We start from the raw sequence: 18,200 nt of genomic DNA on the forward strand, positions 1-18,200 counted from the left end.
CCCGCCAATAAAAAAAACCAACCAATTTAAAAAAAAACACACGCACACACACTCTCTCTCTCTAACAAACACACACACATACACACACACACATACATACATACATACACGCTCGCGCGTGCGTGCACCAATTATTTCACTCCCAGACAGAAGGCTTGTGTGTGTGTGTGGGGGGGGGGGGCGGCGGCGTTGTGTCATATAACTTAACCTACGGATACCTATATCAAGGCACCTATGCAGAATTCAATCTTGCTCAATGAAAAGAATCTGGTATATTGCCGAGCTATAATTTGAATTACGAATAATAGTGAAAATAATACGAATTGTCCTTACATACGGCAACGACAGGTGATGATATTCGGCCTTACGGAAGAATAGGGCTGCCCTTTCTTTCTTGTGTTCCTTCCATCGCTTCAATTGTAAAGAAAAACGATTTCGCGATTTCGTTGGACCTCCCGTTGGGACGGGAATTAACTCGCAAAGAAACTACGCATAATCGACGAAGTTGACAATCATATTGTATACAGTCAAACCGGCCTTAGTGACCACTTCTATATAACGACCGTCTCTACATAACGACCAGCTCTGTTGACACCCTTGAGTTTCTTCTCTATATTTACCTCTATATAACGGAAACCTCCCAGGACCGTCTAAAGTCGTGATCTTAAAGGACAAATACCTGTCTAGAGCGACCACCTATTTAAGTGTTATTCGTTAAGTCCATTGTTTAGAATATTATATGCGCTTACAAATATCAAAATGGCGTGCCCTGGAGAAGGATGCACTCTTTGTTCCTTACTTTCCATATATGAGTTTATTACTCTGGCCTTCTACTTCCAATGTTGTTACGAAATATTTGTATATACTCTAACGTATAGTCAGTAATAAATTGTTCTCTCACATTCAATCACTGAACGCTTCTGGGTTGAGTGATTCCACAATATTAATCTGGTGTCTCGTCAAAACTACAACATTGGCGACGAGATTGGGATAATATAACTCATATAATATGGAAAGTAAGGAACAAAGAGTACATCTTTCTCTAGGGCGTGCCACTCTGATATTTGTAAGCACAAATTATATTTTAAACAATGAACTTAATGAATCGCTATAGAATCCGCTAAAGATGACACCATATCCGTTGTCATGAGAAACACGATTCGTAAATGGTCTAAATCAGATTCCAAAACGGACAATCTTAAACCATTCTTCAAGATAAAGGACACGCTGTCAACGTCTAATGGGTGATTATTCTACGGATCAAGAATCATTATTCCTAAGAGCTTGCAACGTGACATCCTCAAATTCCTCCACCACCGGCATTTCAGCATGCAACGCATGAAACTATTGCCCAGGTAATGATTCTGACATCGTCAATACGTGTCATGGATGTGTTACGTGTGCGGAAAATCAAAACACCCTCCAAAGGAGCCAAACCATCCATGGATTACCCCAGAGTCACCGTGGAGTCGAGTACACATCGATCACACTGTGAATTTTATGGGCAATAACTGGTTTGTAATGGTTGACGCCTACTCAAATTACCCATGCGTTCATGCAAGCAATTCGACATCAACGAAGGCAACAACTAGCCTTCTGGAAAAGGATTTCGCTCATGGATGGACTGTAACGATCTACACCTAGTGTAGATCCTACAGCCAAGGGTACCTTCAGGGGTACCCGCCATAAAAAGAGTATACTTCAGACCTCACCATCGTTACGAAAGGCGCGAACGGTGAACCGCTGCATGTGAAGCGAACAGTCCTCGGGGACTTTTCGCACAGCCAGAACAGGCCGGTTCTTGTCACAGCAGGGGTGACAATACCGAGGGTGCAGTCTCTCCCACTTTGCAGATGGAACTTCAGGAAGGCTAACTGGGAGGAATTCAGTTCCTATATCGAGCAAGTTTGCCCTGCCATTCCTCCCAAGGCCGAGAATATAACCAGATTTAGCAGGCTAAGAGCGCTCAGCGCTCTATTCCACGGGCAAACGGAAATTCTACACCCATTGCTGGACGGAAGAGTCGGAAAAGCTATGCAAGGAGTACAAGCAGACCCAGTCCCAGGACGCAGCCGATAGACTACTTCAGTCTCTGGCAGAGGGAGGGAAGCGATGTAAAGAACGGCAAAGCAGCAGGGATAGAAGGCGTATATCCCGATATGGTGACGCATCTGGGCTCCGGGGCACGGGCCTGGCTGGCAGAGGCAATGTCTGACGTTCTTTCAAAAGGAAAGCTCCCACAAGTGTGGAAGCACGCGAAGATAGTTGCCATCCTGAAGCCCGGGAAATCGGCGAAGGAGACCGACAGTTACAGACCCATATCTCTACTGAGCTGTCTTTACAAATTGTTGGAGCGAGTTCTAGTAAAACGATGGGGGCCGGTCCTAGACGCTGCCACCCGATCACGCGGGCTTCAGGGAAGGGAGGTGCACCACGGAACAGGTCATTGCCCTTACAGAGCATATTGAGCAAGGGTACGAGAGGAAACAGCAAACAAGTGCTGTATTTATAGACCTATCAGCGGCGTACGATACGGTCTGGTGCGAAGAATTAATGCTCAAACTTGCAAAGATCATAAGGTGAAAAAAGACCTTGAAGTTGTTCTCTTCGATCTTAGGGGAAAGACAATTCCACGTCCCTCAGGGGTCGGTACTTGCGCCAATGTTGTTTAAGGTTTACATTAGCGATATGCCGAATATGTCCTCCCTGAGGCTGGGATACGCGGATGACTGGGCACTCGTTACTCAGAGTAAAGTGTAGACCCGTCTCGAGAGCGTACTCAGTGAGGACGTTACCAGACTCAAATCCTACTTCGGCACCTGAAGATGAACACTTCAAAAACCGTGGTCACTGCATTCTACCTATGCAGTGCATGGCAAACCCGTAAACTGAACGTCCTCGTCGGGGGCCAGCCACTCCCATATGAGCCGCATCCAAAATATTTAGGGGTGACGCTTACGGTAAACTGGCTGAATAAGATCCGAGGGAGAGGGAATGGGGATACCCCTCTGAAGCGCATTATGGACGGCGCCCCCGTTTCGAGCCGAAATAAGTCCCGGCAAACCTTGTAAGCAGCTTCCCTGACTACGGACAGAGATGCATATACGAGATGGAAGTCGGTTTGAACGAATTCAATCCCTCGTGGGGGCGGGGACGTACACTCCTCTAAGCTTGGTTAGACGTTGTCAGGCTTTGATACCAGTAAGAGGAGACAGCGGGTGGCTGCGAATCGACTTCGGTCGAGGAGCTGACTAACAGCAAGTGCGCTTCATCAGTGGGGACTTTCCACCTGTCCCACATGTACCCGATGTGGGCAAGAACCCGAAGTGGCAGAGCATTTAGTTGAACAGTGTGTTGTGACGATGCTACCGGGCGGGTTCGCGACGGTGCACGAGTGCGGACCGGACTTTGCTGATTGGGTCGATCGTCATAAGATAGTAGTGTGAGAACCATAAGAGCTGCTGCTCACTACGGCTATCCTCACGCAATCGTGTCGGACAACGCAGCATACTTCACATCTGCCGAATTTCAGACATGGTGTAGGGGGAGGGGAATTGACATCTCACTGGAGCTCCCTATCATCCCGCTACAAACGGTGCCGCAGAACGCCAACAACAACAACAACAACAACAACAACAACAATAATAATAATAATAATAATAATAATAATAATAATAATAATAATAATAATAATAGTAATAATAATAATAATAATAATAATAATAATAATAATAATAATAATAATAATAATAATAATAATAATAATAATAAAGACGATGACGATGACGATGACGATGATGACGATGATGATGATGATCATGATGAAGATGATGATGATGATGATGGTGATGATGATTATTATTATTATTATTATTATTATTATTATTATTATTATTATTATTTTATTAATTATTATTATTACTACATTATTATAGTAATGATAATGATAAATAATATAGAAGAAGGAAGAAGAAGAAAAAAAAAAAAAAAAAAAAGAAGAGAAGTAGAAGAAGAAAAGAAGAAAAGAAAGAAGAAGAAGAAGAAGAGAGAAGAAGAAGAAGAAGAAAGATAGAAGAAGAAGAAGAAAAGTAAGAAGAAGAAGAAAAAAGAAGAAGAAGAAGAGAGAAGATAGAAAGAAGAAGAAGAAGAAGAAGAAGAAGATAAGAAGAAAAGAAAAAAGAATAAAGATAAAGAAATAAAAGAAAGAAGAAAGAAGAAGAAGAGAGAAGAAAAGAAGAAGAAGAAGAAAGAGAGAAGAAGAAGAAGAAGAAGAAAAGAAAGAAGAAGAAGAAGAAGAAGAAGAAGAAGAAGAAAAGAGAGAAGAAGAAGAAGAAGAAGAAAGAAGAAGAAGAAGAAGAAGAAGAAGAAGAAAAGAAAGAAGAAGAAGAAGAAGAAGAAGAAGAAGAAGAAGAAGAAGAAGAGAAGAAGAAGAAGAAGAAGAAAAAGAGAAGAAGAAGAAGAAGAAGAAGAAGAAGAAGAAGAGAGAAGAAGAGAGAAGAAGAAGAAGAAGAAGAAGAAGAAGAAGAAGAAGAAGAAGAAGAGAAGAAGAAGAAAGAAGAAGAAGAAGAAGAAGAAGAGAAAGAAGAAGAAGAAGAAGAAGAAGAAGAAAGAAGAAGAAGAAGAAGAAGAGAAGAAGAAGAAGAAGAAGAGAAAGAAGAAGAAAAGAAGAAGAAGAAGAGAAGAAGAAGAAGAAGAAGAAGAAGAAGAAGAAGAGAAGAAGAAGAAGAAGAAGAAGAAGAAAGAAGAAGAAGAAGAAGAAGAAGAAGAAGAAGAAGAAGAAGAAGAAGAAGAAGAAGAAGAAGAAGAAGAAGAAGAAGAAGAAGAAGAAGAAGAAGAAGAATGATGTTGACAATATTAATAACAATAATAAATAATTATTCGTGATATGTTCCAATGCTTTGAATAAGATGAGGCTAAGATAGTGCACATACCCCCCCCCCCCCCCCCTCAAAGTCTTCCGTCATTAATCCTGTATATATAATAACCACCGGTCTATGACAACCACTTTGGCCGTTGAACTTGGGTGCAGCGGCGTGGCGTATTGACGGCATATGTTGGTGCCATGATTAGAAAAAACAATTCTAATACAGTGAACACGGTTAAGAGGAGAGAGCACGACATATTAAAAACTCTCTTTTATGGAAGGGTGGGGGAGAGTCGATGGTTTCTACGAGTGGACAAAACTCACAAAAACAAATAATTCATGAAAACATCAAGCCACAACACTGAGATACAAGTCCCGTATGAAATGGTCTTTGTAATTATTCTTTGTCCATCATTTAAAGAATTGGATTTGGTAGATAATGCAATCAATATGTTATAAATGTAAATCAAAAGAGAAAAAAAAAATCTATGACAGAAATTACTTACTTTTAGTACTTGTAAAAAAAATCTGCACTGCGATGTTTCATCTCTGCAAATCTTTTTATAATGTGTTTATTGAAATCTGGAATGGCATCTATTTCAGCTTTGTGAATTGACAGAATCATTAATGAATTTAACCGCTCCTGTTTCATTGAATTTCGCAACAAAAATATTTCACTCTTTTAAGGGTGCTAAAACAACGTTCAGGAGGTTAAGAAATACGATGGAAGTGGTTAAGGTCACTATAGCCTATAGATGTCCATGATTTGTCAGTGTTTGTTGTATCTGTAAAAAGTAGACAATAAAAACAAAAGACTTAACTAACTGTGAGCCATTCATGCCTGTCATACCATGTCACTGAAAAAGAGCGTTTTCGAGATTTCCACACCTGTGTTAATTCAAAATCAGTTGGTTGATGAGGAACTAGTCTTTTTATTTCTAATTTGTCATCTAGTGTCAATCTCCCAAACGGTCGGTGAAGTAAAGAGTCAACTTGATTCATTGCAATTCATTGTTTAACAAAACAAAACTTCAAAGTATATCTCAAATAATGGAAATCAATGGAATACGATTAATGATTGCACAAATAAAAGGTAGATTCAGATCTTAAAGCATCACAAAGAAAAAATCACTCCACTTAAGTACTTAAAAATCTAAAAACACACCAAAAGTATAACTGTTGACAGTCTTCGCTTTCTTTCTCTGACTGACACAAATACACACGCACAAACATACACACACACACATAGACACACACACACACACACACACACACACAAATAAACACTCATACATACGTAACAATAAACTCGGCACTACAATAAAGAAAAATGTTGGTAAATTCGTCCACAATGCTTCGTTGCAAAGAATTACTTTATTCAATAATCGTGAAAAAGAGGTGGGGGGTTTGATATGTCATATTTTAAAGTTTTATGATGTTTTTCTTTGCTGCTTACAAATAAACTTGACAATGATCAGTGTTTTTGATAGTTAATGTAATATTTTGGATGGCCGAAGTTACCCTACATTGGCAATTGCCTAAAATAAACGTTTTTGAACTTTGAACCTAATTTGGCGCATCCCCCCAGTCCAACGGTGGAGCTCTCAGATCCTGGCACAAGTCGAGGGGTTTTTCCGCTATTTGAAGATAGTATAATTCGACCCAGTTTCTCGCTCAATCAGCTGTCGCGATACTAATGAATATAGCATTAACTGGTGCTCGGATTGCTTTGCACCACGGTGTTTGATTTAGTCACTACTTCGCGGAGTGATGTCACCAACACACGAGTCGGCGCAGTGCGTGACTCGGAATCTTGAATAGAGTGGAGACTAAAAAGGCAGTATGTTGTTGGAGAGTTGGCGAAAGACAGTGGAGTTAAAATCTCTGTTTTATTTTTAATTAAATTATGCTGTTAATGATTTTTTAAAAGATTGGTGCGGTGCCTGGCACTATTCGATCCAATGGCCCCACGCCACTGCTTGGGTGGTTGTTATAGACAGGGTTGACTGTTCTAGTTGGTTGTGATAAATTTAAGTAATTGAATGAGTACCGTCATGACAATTATCGGATCGTAAGAGTCAGCAACTTGCCAGAATTATTTTAGTAAATGGACCAAGATCTAATCATTTTTTTTACATTTGAAGGGAACGGCAATCCAAAAGATTCTAATTTATTCGTAATTATTTAGTAAAAACTTCGCAAAAGTCTTGGCTACAGTAATTATTTGATAGAAATCAAAATATCACAATTAATTATGAAGAAAACACGATGTACAACATTTTGGTCTCCTCCGTGGAATATCAAACGCCAATCTGACATCAAGGTGAACAGTAGAGAGGCTCGTCGTGGTTCTTGATTACGATTAAAACAACGGGGTTGATGAATTAAATCGTTATATGAAAGAACCTTTGTATAATCTTGATGTCGTCAAAAAAAATTGTACGCTCTTATGATCTTTTTAACGTGTTACCACACGAACTGGCGTGTATTATGATTCAATAGTAAAAAATGATCTTTGATGCATGTCCCACTAAAAGATAAGTTTTCTTTCATGACAAACAGTTATTCGTACGAACGTATTCCATAAGCGAGTTATCATTTTGAGAAGGTATGTTACTTGATTGATAAATTTTAAGAATTATCCTTGTAGATAATATGATCTCATTAATTGGATGTCTCGATATATATTTATTCAATTTTAAAGTGTATATATATTTATTTATTTCTAAAACCTTGTAATTTTATATTTATTTTATACCGGTATATTTATTGCTATGCCTTTCCTCATAAATATATACATAATATAAAGTCCATTTTGGACATTTTTACACTTATTTCCCTTATATATATATATATATATATATATATATATATATATATATATATGTATATATATTATTTATTTATTTATTCATTCATTCATTTATTTATCTATCACTTTATCTAATTTTTATTTATTCTAAAGACCATATACATTCATTTGACAACTAATGCTATATGATATTGGTTGCAAACATTTATTTTATTTTTTATTATGTATCTCCCGGCGGTACAAAGGATTTCCGAAATCTCTTCTTCTCTATGCCCTTTCGCCACGACATCATAAGATATCGTCGCCTAGGCATTCCGCCAAGGAATATAGATAATCCATCAAGCAAGATGTCTGATGTCAACAGGAATCACTCGTGTTGTCCAAACGAGCAAATTTGGGGTTAGTAATCTTGCCCAAAGAAAAAACGAAAGTGCATGAAGAGGGGCACGAACCCGGGGCCTTCCGAGTCACAGTTCAATGACTTAACCACTCGGCCACTTTGCTCCCTATCAGTCCTTATGGACGAAAGAAGATGTGACGATATTATTAAAACAGAAATGGCTGAAACCTATAATAAACAACCCAGTATTTACCAAAACCTACAGCAAATGATTAGCCATTGTTAGACTATGTCGTCTCGTGGTATTACGCTTCCTTCGAATAGGAAGTCTTGGGTTCAAGTGCCGCTCTGAGCGGCACATAATTGTGTTCTTGGAAAAGGCTCTTTACTCACATTCTCCCACCGTACTCCGGTGTAAAATGAATACATGGCCGTTAACATCGTTCTCTCTGCCAAAAATAAACAATGTATTCTCGTTTAACAGACATCATGTCTCGTCCTAAATGTTAAGTCTTGCTGTTTTCTAGGGACACCTTGTAAAGCGCTTTGATCACATTTAGTGGATAATGCACTCTGTAAAAGCTCAAGTTTTCTTTGTTTTGGTTTTTGAATTTTAAAAAAAACTAAGACACGAAAAAAATGCTGCACTTGACGTTCTTTTCACAAACTGCCCTAACCAAGTAGACAAAATGGACTTGATGCCGTGGTTGAGTGCAACTTGTTCCTTTATAGATTTCCTTGATGGGGTTTACCAACCTCTCAGGGATTCCTCAATGTGCCAACATTTTCCACAATGTTGCCCTGTCAATACTGTCGAAAGCCTTTTAGCAATCCAGACAATAAGAGGAGAGTTCCATTCTATAGACTATTCAATATCACTCGCAGAGAGGCAATCTGGTCGGTGGTTGCACGGTTTTTTTCCCGAAAACCTGCCTGTTCGTCCCGCAGTTTATTATCTGTAGCATTTTTAATTCTCTCTAGTATAATACGATTGAAAATCTTTCCCGGGGTATAGAGAAAAGTGATTCCTTTATAATTATTAACCTACAATATCATGTCACACGTTAGCATTGCCATCTCCCATAAATGATATGCTGATGCCCTTCCATGGCAACACATCAGTGACTTGTTGTAGTAGACTATAAACGGTATCTTTGTCCTCATCTGTTGCGTCGTCTGTTGAGGCTAGGTTGAGCTAGGAAATGTATGGCGGTTCTCTTACCTATGTTATAAGAATGGTGGAGGTGAGTTTGTTTTGGTTTAAAGTTTGGAATTATTTCCTTGCCCTAACACTTTTGGTAAATCTGAGGGATGAACAATTGTTTCTGATATATTAATGATAATGATAATAATGGTAATAATAATAATAATAATAATAATATAATAATAATAATAATAATAATAATAATAATAATAATAATAATAATAATAATAATAATAATAATAATAATAATAATAATAATAATAATAATAATAATAATAATAATAATAATAATAATAATAATAATAATAATAATAGTTGAGGCATATATTTATACAAAGTTCATGTTGATAGTCTTGCTCCATATTGTAAAGGACGCCGTGGTGATCCTTGATCCGTATCGTATTGTTCCCATTCCTCTCAGTGACTTCTGGGCCAACCTGCTTAAAATTATACCTACTCCTTGTGTGTGAATCGCTTCCTCTCTCCCTGCATATAAAATCTCCCCAGACCATAGAATTAAACAAATGAGAATACGTACGGAGCCTAAAAACTGTCCACCAATGAAAGCATTCAGTGCCATTTGATCTTGGGCTGGGAATGTAAGCATTGCCATTCATTCGGTCTATATATGTCAACATAACGACACAACAAATACAACAACAATATCAAAATCCACAATAAAATGGTTCAGAACTGTTGCGTATATTTATGCAACAATAAAGCTGTCAAAAATGAAGTGAGAGAATGTGTGTAATCATGTATTATAATAACCTATAATGTGTTTTCCAACCATCACATCATCACTGTCACTACTACTACAACCACCATTACCACTTCATCACAACCACAACTACTACAACCACCACCACTACATCATTATCACTACCACTACACCACCACCACATCATCATCACTACTACAACCACCACCACTCCATCATCGTCATTACCACTACTACTACACCATCACTACCACCACTATTACAATCACCATCACCACCACATCATCATCACGACCACTACAACTGCAACAACCACAAGCCCATAATCATTACAACCTCTACTACTACAACCACCACCACAATATCATCACTACCACTACTACTACAACCACCAACACCACAGCATTATCACTACCACTACTACTACTATACCACCACCAGCACATCATCATCACTACCACAACTACTACAACCAACACAACCAAATCGTCATCACTACCACTACTACTGCAACCACCACCACCACATCATCATAACCACTACTACTACTACTACAATCACCACCACCACATCATCACCACTACCACTACTACTACAACCACCACCACATCATCATCACTATCACTACTACTACAACTACAACCACCAGCACATCATCATCACTACCTCTACTACTACAACCACCACCACCATATAATCACTATCAGTACTACCACAACCACCAGCACCACATTATTATCACTACCACTACTACTAACCACCACCAGCACATCATCACCACTACCACTACTACTACAACCACCACAATCACATCGTCATCACTATCACTACTACTGCAACCACCACCACCACCATATCATCATCATTACCACTACTACTACAACCACCACCACCACATCATCATCACGACCACTACTACTACAACCACCACCACCATATCATTACCATTACCACTACTACTACAACCACCACAACCACCTCGTCATCACTACCACTACTACTGCAACCGCCATCACCATATCATCACATTTACAACTACTACTACAACCGCCACCTCCACATCATCATCACTACCACTACTACTACAACCACCACCACATCATCATCACTATCACTACTACTACAACTACAACCACCACCACATCATCATCTCTACCACTACTACTACAACTACAATCATCACCACCACCACATCACCATCACTACCACTACTACTACAACTACAACCACCACCACCACATCATCCTCACTACCACCAGTACTATAATTACTACCATTAGGTGTTGGAGCTTTACTTCATTTGAAATAAGGAAACTTCGGAATTGTATTTGGCATTGTGCTTATATTCTTCTTCTTCTTCAAGTACCAAGTCTGTGCCAGACATCGGTGATCAAGGTACGCCATCCATCTCTCTGATCAGATAACCTCAGAAAACTAATATTACTCTTCTCTTTCTTTGTCACCCAGCACCCAGCTGTTCAAACTATTCAAATATGTTTTTCTTGGTCTACCTTTACTATTTTTACCTTCTATCTTTCCCTTGAGAGCAAGGTGTTCAATACATTTATGTTGATTTAGGTGTCCTAAAAATTGCATTGGTCTTTTTCTTATTGTATGAATTCATAAGCTTTTAGTTTCAGCTTGCTCTAATACTTCTTCATTAGTTTTCTTCTCTGTCCATGAGATTCTTAACATCGTTCTAAGAAACCACATTTCTGCTGACTCCAGTTTCTTTCTAATGTCTTCTGTAATTGTCCAGCTTTCGCAGCCATATAATAATACTGAACATATATAGGCCTTCAAAACCCTATGTGCTTATATATCATAACATAATTCTAATCAGTTATCTATTTAGAACTAGATACTATACAATATGTATGCTAAATACCATCCCAATTCCCTTTTCTTGTGTGCGGGAATTCCTCTTTCGGCATTGAAATTCCTACGAGTGGTGCCTGAAATTCCTGTGAGCCAAATTTAAAGTTGGCCTCTCTTTAGTCTTTGCTATGATGATGCAGTGAGTGTGAGAGAGTCATCACCACACACATAAACAACAGAAACAATTTAAAAACATGACTATGACACGCAACCACTCACACACGAGGCTATAGATAGTATGCGCTTGGCTAAGAAGCTCATAACATTGCCATCCGGAAGTATAACGGACCAACACACAAAACTGTGTGTATCCATGAACGTTCCTAGTCGGGTTAATATAGTTCAGTGAGCATTACTCATAAACGCGGATGGCAAAAAACAATAACAAAGACCTGAGTGACGTCATCTTCGAACTAACTATACTATTTATCCTTTTCTCTATATAGAACAGGACAAGACAAACAATAGCTTGACTCTCTCTACACTTCGCATTGATGTTTGTCGTCTGACGAGTTCAACTCTCGGTCGACCTGTCAATATTCCTTTTTGCCGAGGCCGTAATCATTAATAGAATGTTGTGTGGTTTTGACTGTGAAGAAAACCTTAAGAAGCCGCATTTATATTATTTTAGAGACATCGTTTTGAATAATTTTGAGTTAAACTGGCGAGCAGGAAGTTATTTTCTTAGATTTCATGAACGGCTGATCAGTGATTATTTACTATAGTAACGCAATTCCCAGCCCAAGTCAAAGTGGCGGATGGTTTTCTCATCGAGGCCGCTGGTTGGCTAGCCGATAAGAGCACCGTACGGTTTCCATTGGGTAAATTCCTTGTCCCGGACTTAAGGTGTTTCTGTCCGGATTGTATCCAGTGGGTTTCGCTTACTTTAAGTATATGCAGCCTGTATTTCTCATCTCAGTCCCGACTTAAGAAATGTTTCCTGCTTCATACATGGTGTGAATGTTCTACGACGCTATTCGAAACTGCTTGTTTGGAGAAGACGTCATCGGATTCCTTTCGGCTTTTACCGTTATTCTTAATAAATTATGTCATTGCAGAAGCCCAAGCTAAAATAAAATGATTTGATTTGACCGTCTGTGTTTCTGTGACAATTTGGGTTTTACGTTTTACGGAAGGGGTGTTAACCCCTCGACAATCCCCAACCCGTAGGAAAGGTAACTCAAAACTGGTAAGTCACACACCATTCGTCGCCTTATACGACACGCTGGCTTGGCGTTGGGCCATTCTTGCTTCCTCTTTGTTGAGGGACCCCGGACAACGCACGGGGAAGGTCCACTGAAAAAAAAAACAAATAGTAAAAGATAAGCGAAGACCCAGTAAGAGAAGTAAATATCCTCACTGAACAATTTTAATCGGTATTCTTCGAACCATTGACCAAAATGGATTGGAAAATCATTGGAAATAAGGGCGATAAACACAGTGCTAAAAATCTTTTACATCCATAACATGCAAATTGTTGGAACATGTGATATGTTGCAATATCATGAAACACCTTAACTCTATCCCTACCATCTATTTTCAGAATTTTACTAGAAACGTCAGACTCACCCAACACGAAAGTAGATTTTTCAAACAGAATAGCAACGAGTATAATAATATGCTATATTTTGTTCAGCAAAATTACCTCTGCAACACTGTGTCCAGTCTTTATCGCTATATAAAATCAGAATAAGAAAATTGTTGATTACATCGTAACGAATGTGACGATTTTCCTATGGGTGGCAAGGAGAGGGTTAAGTATCACAACGTTCTGACAAGTGTCCAACAATGATTTCTCAAACATTGTTCATGTGAGGCGCAAGTGATCACCACTTGTAGTGATTTTGCCAATAAATTAACACAGGAGGTAAACAGAGTTCAATCTACTGGATTTCAGCAAATCCTTTGATAAAATATACCACTGAAGCCGTTTGCACAAGCTTGATCATTGTCAGATCACAAAAATCTCACACGCTTGGACGAAATCATTGTTTTATATAATACTATAGAATCATGGTTGAAAAATGAAAAGGTTAAATCAGAATTAGAAGTAGCTAAAGGAAAACAAGGGCGGATGCTGTGAGTATATTGGCTAAACGCACAGCATAAATGCCGACAGGCTTTGAGACGATGGAGCACAAATCACAAAGTTATCATTTTGTTACAATCAATAACCCTTTTTTAAATGAAATTATCATATTCATTATCATCGGGATTATCGTCATCATCATTGATATGATATTTTATATTTCAGACTTTCGGATACTTACTAAAACCTAAAGGTTCGTTGTATATTTTCCCTACCCTGTATTCACGATGACGAAAGGTATAGATGATAACGAGACGCAAGGCGTTGGCGGCCAGTCGAACGAGACGATAATGATGACTAATGGGGCCGGATTGACAGAGATTGCTGAAGATGCAGATCGGCATAAGGATGTTCAGAAAAGACCGACATGGAGTAGGAAAGCGGATTTCTTTATTGCTTGTCTCGGTGGGGCGGTTGGGCTAGGAAATGTATGGCGGTTCCCTTACCTATGTTATAAGAATGGTGGAGGTGAGTTTGTTTTGGTTTAAAGTTTTGAATTATTTCCTTGCCCTAACACTTTTGGTAAATCTGAGGGATGAACAATTGTTTCTGATATATTAATGAAAATGATAATAATGGTATAATAATAATAATAATAATAATAATAATAATAATAATAATATAATAATAATAATAATAATAATAATAATAATAATAATAATAATAATAATGACAATAATAATAAGGCGGCGTTTTTATGCACCTACGTTGTATAATGATAAACGATAATATATAATAATAATAATAATGATAATAATAATAATAATAATAATAATAATAATAATAATAATAATAATAATAATAATAATAACAATAACAATAACAATAACATAATAATAATAATAATAATAATAATAATAATAATAATAATAATAATAATAATAATAATAAATAATAATAATAATAATAATAATAATAATAATAATAATAATAATAATAATAATAATAATAAATAATAATAATAATAATAATAATAATAATAAAATAATAATAATAATAATAATAATAATAATAATAATAATAATAATAATAATAATAATAATAATAATAATAATAATAACAATAATCAATAACAATAAAATAATAATAATAATAATAATAATAATAATAATAATAAATAATAATAATAATAATAATAATAATAATAATAAGAATAAGAAGAATAATGAAAAATAAGAATACGACTTGAAAAAAAAAGAAGAAAAAAAAATACCAATTCATTAATATATTACTTTTTACAGCTTGTCTCTGTGCGAAAAAAAATGGTAGTATTGTCCTGCATGTTAAGTGTTAGTGTTGGCCAGGGACCCCTTGTAAAGCGCTTTGAGCACGTTTAATGCATATTGCGCTCTGTAAAAAAAAAAAGCTAATAAAACAAAAAACAAAACCCTTAACATTTCTGTCAAACTAGATACAAAGGTACATTTTTTTCTTATATCGTCCATTCCGTTAAACTTCGAACGACAAGGGAGAAAATTTTATCATTCCTCCAGAAACCTGGAAGGGGCTGCTGCAAATTGGTCTTCAATAAAGATCAATGTCCAGTAAATGTGTTCAAAGTACTTTTCTAGGAGTTCCAAGCCAACATCAATAATTAACGTAAAGGCAAGACTGTAAAGCTTGTTTGTTTGTTTTGTTTTTTTGTTTGTTTTTTTTTTTTTTTGGGGGGGGGGGTGTTTTTTTTGTTGTTTTTGTTTGTTTTGTTTTTTTTAGTTTTCAAAGACTTAATGCTGTTTTCAGCAATGCGCCCATCTTGTACATGGGCATGGTAAGAAAATGTAAGTCATCAACTTTGCCTTGCCCACAGAGGAATTCGAACCATTGACCTCCAAGTAAATCAAAGGCCGAGTGTCATACCACTAGAACACCTATTCTAAAAATAAAAACCTACACACACACACACACACTGACACACACACACACGCATACACACACACGTATACACACACACACGCATACACACACACACACACACACACTTACACTAACACTAATACAAACGCACACACATAAACGCAGATATGGCTATGTGGTCTTGTGATAGAACTGTCGCCTTCAGATCCGAAAGCACTAGGTTCGAGTTGCGCTCTGGATGGCGCATAATTGAGTCCTTGAAAAAGGCTCTTTACTCGCATTCTCTCCTCGCACTTAGGTGAAAAATTAGTACATGGCTGTTAACAGCGTTGTCTCTGTAGGGGAAAAAACGTGTAATATCGAAAAACTGGCATCATGTCTCATCCTACATGTTAAGTGTTGTTGGCTAGCGACGCCTTGTACAGCGCTTTGAGCACGTTTAGTGATTATTGCTCTAACTAAATGCTTTAAAAAAAAATTGTTAATTGTCAATATTGATGAAAAAATTGATGATGATGATGATGATGATGATGATGATGATGATGATGATGATGGTGTTAAGGTTGATGCCGGTTTTTTGTTTTTTTTTGTTTTTGTTTTTGTTTTTGTTTTTTTTTTTTTTTTTTACGATAACTACTATGTTAATAGTGTGCATCTTGTGTGAGTGTGTCTATGTCAATATTGTATTGTTATAAATGTGTAACCAAATGACAAATTGCCACTTTTTTGGGGACAATAAAGATATATTATTATTATTATTATTATTATTATTATTATTATTATTATTATTATTATTATTATTATTATATTATTATTATTATTATTATTATTATTATTATTATTATTATTATTATTATTATTATTACCCCCATGCCTTACAGGTGCTTTCCTCATACCATACTTCCTGTGTCTGTTTTTTGGGTCGCTACCGCTTGTGATACTGGAGGTTGGTATTGGACAATACATGGGATTTGGGTGTCATAAGGCCTGGGGAATCCTCCCGCTCTTCCAAGGTAAGTCGGATGAACTCTGACCTCTGACGAAGGTATATTTCTGTGATGCATCAATGAGCTTGATAGCCCAGATAATCTACCCCTTTCCCTAAATAGTACTCTAGTGTATCAAAGAGAGGAGATCCCGATAGCTCAGTAGGTAGGGCACTCGCTTCATACGCATAGGAAACACGATCGATCCCGTTGCAGTCGAGATTATATTCTGACCCCTCTCTTAACACAGCGGTAATGAGTAGCTGCGTTTGTTATATAGGGCGAAAAGTATTTTGCGATTGACTAGCGTCCTATCATAAGGGTAGCCAGCAATTGCTATTGTCCGCTCTGCCCTAACCTGTCCCCGCAGTTTTTCGCGGCCGCAAATTTCACCCTTGACCCCAAAAAGCTGCAAATTTTTATTTGGCCGCAAAAAGCTGCAATTTTCGCCGTTTTTGGGCTAACTTGACGATTTTTTGTTTTTAAAAAACAACAAAAGCTATGAAAAATTGTGAAAAGGCGGCGACTTTCAATGCTAGCATCCAAAATTTGTACTAAATAACGGACAAACATGTCTAGGCCTAGCCTCCCACCTCTATGGCCTAGCCACAATTGTGTTAGCCCTGTTAAGGCTATCTGAAATCTCGCTTTCGTTTTCAATTAGGAACAGTATCTAAGTTGCGAATATAGCAAAATACGACTAACTCGATCGACAAACGTCTCACACGAGTCAAGCTTCTCAACGTCTCCCTCTAGTCACAAACGCCGTCCAAAACGAAGACATGGCCGTCAAAGTATTACTTTATAATCATGCATGACATTTGACACCTTTCTGAGTCAGTTTATTATTGTGTAAAAACTGAAAGTAATAAATGTCATAGGGGGGAATATAAAAACCACACTGTTGAAATCAACTCTTAAGGAGGAGAATTGCGGTTTACCAGCTGATTTCTATTAGACAAAACAAATCATCCTTTTCTTTCAATGAGACACCATCGTGTAATTTGTCGATATGCAATATATCATTTTGAATTTACAGATGATAGGGATGACAAAGGTTTTGGATGGTTGTATAGGATAGCCGGGGAAAGACGGCTGCATGAGATATTTCTTTTCATGGCAAACTTCTATTTCGAAATGAGTCTTCTCATGGCTTTTCGCTCGAATAAAGTAACAATTTACATGCAGAACGAAAGATTATTTTTCCTAAGGGAAACAATATTATTTGCAAAATGTCTTGTTACTGCTGTTCCTAACTTTTCAACACAAAATGTTACGACACCAAAAAATTGTATGTACTGTGTGACTTAATAAATCAAATAATGCGAGTAACACCCCTCCCCTCCCCCCCCCCCCCCACTTTGTTTTCGATATCTTGATAATAAATCATCAAATTAGAAAATGTTATCCACATTGTACTGATCACATTATGCATCCACTCGTATTACCCAA

General features: G+C 37.3%; 1 protein-coding gene across 1 annotated transcript in view; it reads left to right on the forward strand.

Annotated features, from left to right (window-relative positions):
- The first annotated feature begins 7,266 nt into the window (after positions 1-7,266).
- The window catches only part of LOC144970009 (sodium- and chloride-dependent betaine transporter-like), a 44,229-nt gene continuing 33,295 nt past the window's right edge, over positions 7,267-18,200 (forward strand). The window contains exons 1-3 of the mRNA XM_078909157.1: positions 7,267-7,472; positions 14,074-14,376; positions 16,644-16,775. Coding sequence (XP_078765283.1) covers positions 14,136-14,376; positions 16,644-16,775 — 373 coding nt within the window. The 5' untranslated portion in view covers positions 7,267-7,472; positions 14,074-14,135. The remainder of the gene's footprint in view (positions 7,473-14,073; positions 14,377-16,643; positions 16,776-18,200) is intronic.

This window comes from Berghia stephanieae, chromosome 4 (genome assembly GCF_034508935.2).
Source record: "Berghia stephanieae isolate SIO BIC M18660-M18661 chromosome 4, UCSD_Bste_1.3, whole genome shotgun sequence".
Classification (NCBI taxonomy): domain Eukaryota; kingdom Metazoa; phylum Mollusca; class Gastropoda; order Nudibranchia; family Aeolidiidae; genus Berghia; species Berghia stephanieae.